At 32.4% G+C, this 6,208-nt stretch overlaps 1 protein-coding gene across 1 annotated transcript in view; it reads right to left on the bottom strand.

Annotated features, from left to right (window-relative positions):
* Positions 1-992: 992 nt before the first annotated feature.
* rdgC (retinal degeneration C) overlaps positions 993-6,208 on the bottom strand; it is an 84,841-nt gene continuing 79,625 nt past the window's right edge. Inside the window, exons 14-15 of the mRNA XM_034969338.2 lie at positions 5,300-5,402; positions 993-4,911 (exon numbers count right to left, since the gene is read on the bottom strand). Of these exons, the coding sequence (XP_034825229.1) occupies positions 4,694-4,911; positions 5,300-5,402 (321 nt within the window). The 3' untranslated portion in view covers positions 993-4,693. The remainder of the gene's footprint in view (positions 4,912-5,299; positions 5,403-6,208) is intronic.

Here is a 6,208-nt window from a genome sequence, read left to right as displayed (position 1 = left end):
GTCAAAGTTACTCGTATAAACTACATTTGCATTTAGATGAAAACCAATAGGTATGTACCTCCTATAATAGCTCAATAGGTACTAGGTACCTAGTGCTATTACTAACAGAATATGGTAACTGCTGACTGTGCTGTGTGTGTGTGTGTGCACTGTCACCTTACTTTTGTTTCATCAGGATTAAAATATGTAAAGAAAAAAACCGATTAAGTGCGAATCGGACTCGCACTCGAAGGGTTCCGTACCACTGAACAAGAAAATATAGGTAACACTTTTAATTTTATTTTTTTGCATGGCGGCCGTTTTGAATTTTTTAGACATTATTTGTTGGTATAGTTCTTGCATTTCACGAAGGCGAGTGACTCATGCTTGTGTTTAAGTCGTATCGGTATACGTAAAGTACAATAAATTATTGCGTTTGCGAGCGGTTGCTCGCGACTGATTGGTCCGACATGCACGCATACTTACGTGTCCGTGTATACGACGTAACCACAAGTAAAGTTCACTCGCCTTCGTGAATTGCAAGAACTGTATAGAGTAAATAATTTCACACTTTGTAAAAATTTCAACTCTCTAGGTACCTATTCGGTACGGTTCATGAGATACAAACCGCTCACATACAGATAGACAGACGGACAGACAGACGGACGGACAGCGGAGGCTTAGTAACAGTGTCCCGTTGGCACCCTTCGTGTACGGAACCCTGATAAGGAAAGTATAATTATAATTAGCTATCTGTCGTTTAGATTAAAACTGCTGATAGCAATTAGGTCAATATACTTATAAGTATGGCAAAAAGGTTGCGTGCGAGCTATTCACATAGGTATTACCCACTTAGGTATAACTACCTATTAATTACTTACTAAGTAGGTACTATTCATCAAAAATTTCTATAGAGACCTGAATGTCATTATTTTAAAATCTAATAATTTTATTTACCTATAGCTTTAGGAAAAGATAATTTTTAGGAATAAATAAAAAGATTTATGTTCTTGTATCACAATTTAATGGACAAATCTTACAATATAGCACGTAATATAATCAATACTTATAATAAAACTGTAACAGGTCAAATTCTGTACATTGAAGATATTTTGAAAATTTTTTTTCGAGGGCACTCTATAATCGATCAATATACTTATAATAATATACTTATAATAAAACTGTAACAGGTCAAATTCTGTACATTGAAGATATTTTGAAATTTTTTTTTCGAGGGCACTCTATAATCGATACTGAACCCAAAACTGTAATTTTTTTCATTTTTGTCTGTCTGTCTGTCTATCTATCTGTCTGTCTGTCTGTCTGTCTGTCTGTATCACGGCCGCGCATCACGCTGAAACGACTGAATGGATTCCACTGAAACTTGGTACGATTTGAGGTCATACTATGAGGAAGAATATAGGATACTTTTTATCCCGAAATTCAGCATGGTTCCCGTAGGAGAGGGGATGAAAGTTAAAATGTATACTGAGTTGTAATTCATTAACGCGTAGTCCGATTTCATTCATTCTTTTTTTGTTAGAAAGGGGATATTTTAAAAATTGTTTCGTAAATATTTCAAGGTCATCGGCTTTTAACCGACTGTCAAAAAGGAGGTGGTTCTTTTATCTACATCGATTTTTTCGAGATATCTGGACCGATTTGCAAATTTTTTTTTTAAATCAACAAAAAAAGTTTTCGTGGTGGTCACATAAAAAATTCTGGATTCAACTCCTTAATCCTGATGCTGCAGGGTTACTGCCCGCCTGAGTTATCAAGATTCAGGAAGTGTTCATAGTGAATTCATATTGTAGGTACCAAGCAACGACTTTATTCTCAGACTTCAAGTCTCAACTCCTCAACCCTGATGATGTAGGGTACAGCACTCCTAAACTATAATGTTTCAGGAACTGCGGATGATGCAAAATTATTTTAGGTACCAAGCATAGGCTACATCATTGAACTTCGGATCCTAAATCCTCAATCCTGATGCTGCAAAGTACTGAAGTCCTAAATCGTGGGGATTTTAGAATTTCTGATAGTGAATTGATATTTTTTTTTAAAAATTAAAAAAATTGAATCGACTGTTAGGCGGAACGAAGTTCGCTGGGTCAGCTAGTTAATTATAAAGTTAAAGTTAATAATAATTGAGTAAGTGTGGATGACCTAGGATAACTATCATTTTGTATCGATGGCAGACGTCAGTTAAACTTTAAATAAATAAAGTAGGTTCAAATTGCGAAATGTGCAACCTTTTAAAACGTACGTTTATAGATAGGTATGTAGGTATATATTATTAATTTAAAATTTCAATGCATTCATGATAAAGATACATTGGAATGATTAATAGCTTGAATTTAAAGATATGTATATGCAAAATCTTGTACCTACGTGACTAGAATCGCCATGAAAATGAATGTATGAATATGACTAAGTAGTAAGTAGGTATTAATATAATAAAATATTTTTTCATCTAATCTTTGGATATTATTCCTACGAGAATTTTAGATTCATTAATTTTATAGCGTGCTATTTATTTATTTATTTTATTTAAGCTACGAGATAAAGGAACTATTTAATTAAAAATTTATATTAATATACATATACTTTTGGTACTTTCAAGCACCGTCACTAATTAGCTATTACAAAAGTATATAAATAAGAGTATATTTTGTAAGTAAGCATCATTGCTCCCAATTTCGTTTATTATATAAATAAGGTAAGTAGTTAGGTATATTGTAAATATGATTTGGGTAGGTATGTCGCCGATGAAATACCGAAAGTTGTATTAATTATTGTTTTAAAACATTAAGTATACTTACACAAAGTTTTCTATACATTGTAATGTCCTGAACAAGTCTTAAGTATAATGTTACATTAAGTAATATATTAGTCTATGGTTACATTACAAGAAACTGACAATATTTACCTAGTGTACGTAACAGACACAATCAACGTCGGTGGTTCATTGACGGCATAAAATCCCTAGTAACAACTACAACATAACATGCGTAACATCATTGAAAAAATACAATAAATTAATCCTTAATAATTATTTAAAATTATATTATTACCCGTTTACTCAATAGTTTATTATTTTATAGCTTGGCACCAATAATTAATCAAAAAATTAATGACATCAACATTAAAAGTATTAGCTCAGTTATTATTAAAGCAAAATATTCATGAAATATAACGATTATTAAATAATTATTTAATGTAAAAGGTGTATGAATGTAAAAACGAAATTTTATTACAATATTCGCAATATTCACTCTAAATAGTCCCCAAATTGTATATTATGATTACGATATTTTAATTATCATACGATACATAACATATTTTACTTAATATGAGTAAATAGATTAGACTCTATTCAAAATGCTTTAGAAAATACGAACATCAGTTTACTAGATATCAATTTTACCTACTCATAAACCTAGACTAGACGCCACGTCATTTGTATGCACTATTATCTGGACATTTCAGTACGGTTTGCTTATAATGAGATTTCACCAACGCGAACGTTTTGATAGTATTCCAGCATCAAAACCCTGAACGTTAGACTAAAGTGAACTTTATCGGACTTCTTTGAAGCACAAATTTAAATTCTCAAGCTCAAACTCAAATTTATCGATAGATCTTACACTCTACAGCCAGACCTCCAAGCAGAAACGTTGCGAAATTAAAATCGGTGGAATTGAATTTTTACTTTAAATTAAAGACTTTTAGGTCCATTTTATCGAATTCTATCAACGTTATTGTAAAATCTTATACTAAGCACACTGGTAGGTATTATAATTTTTTATTATATCAAGTAATACATATTATAATAATAATTCACTACCTATTATCCATAAAGAGGAGTACCTAATCTTAGGTCAAATGTATCAATATTCATATTAATTGAGTCGTTTTTGTAATATATAAATAATTATTTGTATTACAAAAAGTCTTTTTGTAATACAAATAATTGTTTTAATAAAATTTATATTATTATGACTGAAAGACTGTTTTAAATTTTATAAAAGCTAGGTAACTAAATGTTATTATTATATTCGAAGACTACTTGTTTTAATATAATATAGGTAAGTGAGGTACCTACAAATATTTGAATATTTATATATAAGTATTAAATATTTGAATATTAGAAATTTTTAATAGGTAGGTACCTGTTACCCAGTCTCATTAAATCTCTGCGTAAAAATAACTAATTTTAAATTAAAACAAAGCTTTCATTGCTCAAGTACAATAGACTAGATAGCTCTTGTAAATTGTTAGCATTAATTGCGTACATTTCACTGACTTTAATTATGTGACTTTTAAAAGTAGGGACAGATTCATTCCATTGAAATTCCAATTTTTCCCTAATCTCGATTGGCAATGTTTATATGTCACTTTCAAGGAGGCCTGGTCGTTTGGATCTGTTATAGTCTATTAATTCTATTTCCTCTACATCTCTCGATGAGCTGGCATGATCACCCGTCAAATATGCTCGGCCGTTTTTGTTGTACTTCCGATGACTGTTTTCCTCTAGGTTCAATACTTCAACATCAACGCCGGTTTCATCCCTATTGATTGCCGATCTGCTTCCAGATTTTTTGTATTTCGGGCGCACGTTGTTGGGAACTTCGTCAATTTTAAGTAATTCGATTTCGACTTCCGTTTCGTCTTTATCGACCGCTGTCCTGCTAGGATAGCGGTCTAGCTCCTGTCAGGAAGCTTTAATATCGGCCAATATGTGGTCCTCTTCGTGCAAATTCTTTTCTGCAAGTCTGAAGCTTTCTAAAAACTCATTTAGATCCACTAAACCGTCCTTGTTTATATCCATCAATCTACAAATATCAACAAGCTGCTCTTGGGTCATTGGATTCGGCATATATTTGCCCAGTAGCTGGCAAGCTTCGGAAAACTCCTCTAATGTTATGTAGCCTGTAAAATTGAAATTACTGAAATTATGCTATAATTTATACAACTTTTAAAAGTAAATTAATTATAATTCGAATCGTTTAGACGCACAGCCAAAAATTCCAAAATTAAAATTGTGGAGTTTTGCTCCACTAATGTTATTATTGTAAGATTAGTTACATAAAGTACCAAACAAGCATAACGCATTTAAGCAAGGTGTTCCTAAATAATTAAGACTTTTTAAATTTGAAGGGTCTCTTAAATTTGAAAAGGTATTGAGACCCGCATTAAATAGGTATTTATTATATCGTTTAGTTTTGGCATTTTGCATTTTTGGTGCGTGGTTATGCGTTTATATGAATCTATTCGCATAAACGAATGAAGTTATAATAAAGAAATAATAAAGTTTTACCTGAATTGTCCTTATCGAGAATCTTAAATATCGCCTCCAAACTTCTTTTGTTTTTGTACAGCGTCTCCACGACAGTTTGAGCATCAGACTTCCGTCCGACGCGCTGCAAACCAAGTGTGGATATTAGCTAACTTTAAAATAACAATCAATTTTACAATCATGAATGATTGAACATTTATTTATTTATGTTGTACCATTTTATACTTTGCACCATTTTGGTAGCCTGGAAGAGATCGCTAGGTAGCGATAAGAAGGCCGCTAAATTGTACCTACCTGCCTATATTTTTGTTTTGATTTGTATGTGTTTTCTGCAGGGACCTACCTACTAATACTATCTAGTGTCTATGGTGTATGATAAAAAAATATTCATTCATTCATTCATTCATTCATTCATTCATTCATTCATTCATTGAACAATGAAGAAAGCCTGTGATAGCCTACTGGTTAATTAAGTCTTCGGCCTTCTATTCGGGGTTATGTTTAAACAATTTGAATATCACTTGGTGACGGAAAACACCGTGAGGAAACCTGCATGTCTGAAAGTTCTCCATAAGATTTTCAAAGGTGTGTGAAGTCTGTCAATCTGCACTTGGCCAGCGTGGTGGGCTATGGCTTAAACCCCTCTTATTTTGAGAGAAGTCCGTACTTAGTAGTGGGCCGGAGAAGAGTTGAGATAATTCTTTGAGTTGAGATTAGTCTTATACATATTATAATGCTGACTCGTACAAAAAGCAATGAAAACCGAATTTATCTCCTCACGCCGAAACTGTTCTTCAAAACGTTTGATCACGATTAGAAGTTGACAAATTGGGTAGGTAATTAATTTGTCAAAAAAGTTGCCGCAAGTGTTTTAGCTCGGTCGGGAAAATTAGACGTCTAGTCAATTTATCAAGAAAATGCGAGCGTCGT

Source organism: Maniola hyperantus, chromosome 6 (genome assembly GCF_902806685.2).
Source record: "Maniola hyperantus chromosome 6, iAphHyp1.2, whole genome shotgun sequence".
In the NCBI taxonomy this organism is placed as follows: Eukaryota; Metazoa; Arthropoda; class Insecta; order Lepidoptera; family Nymphalidae; genus Maniola; species Maniola hyperantus.
This window is presented reverse-complemented; position numbering and strand designations above follow the sequence as displayed.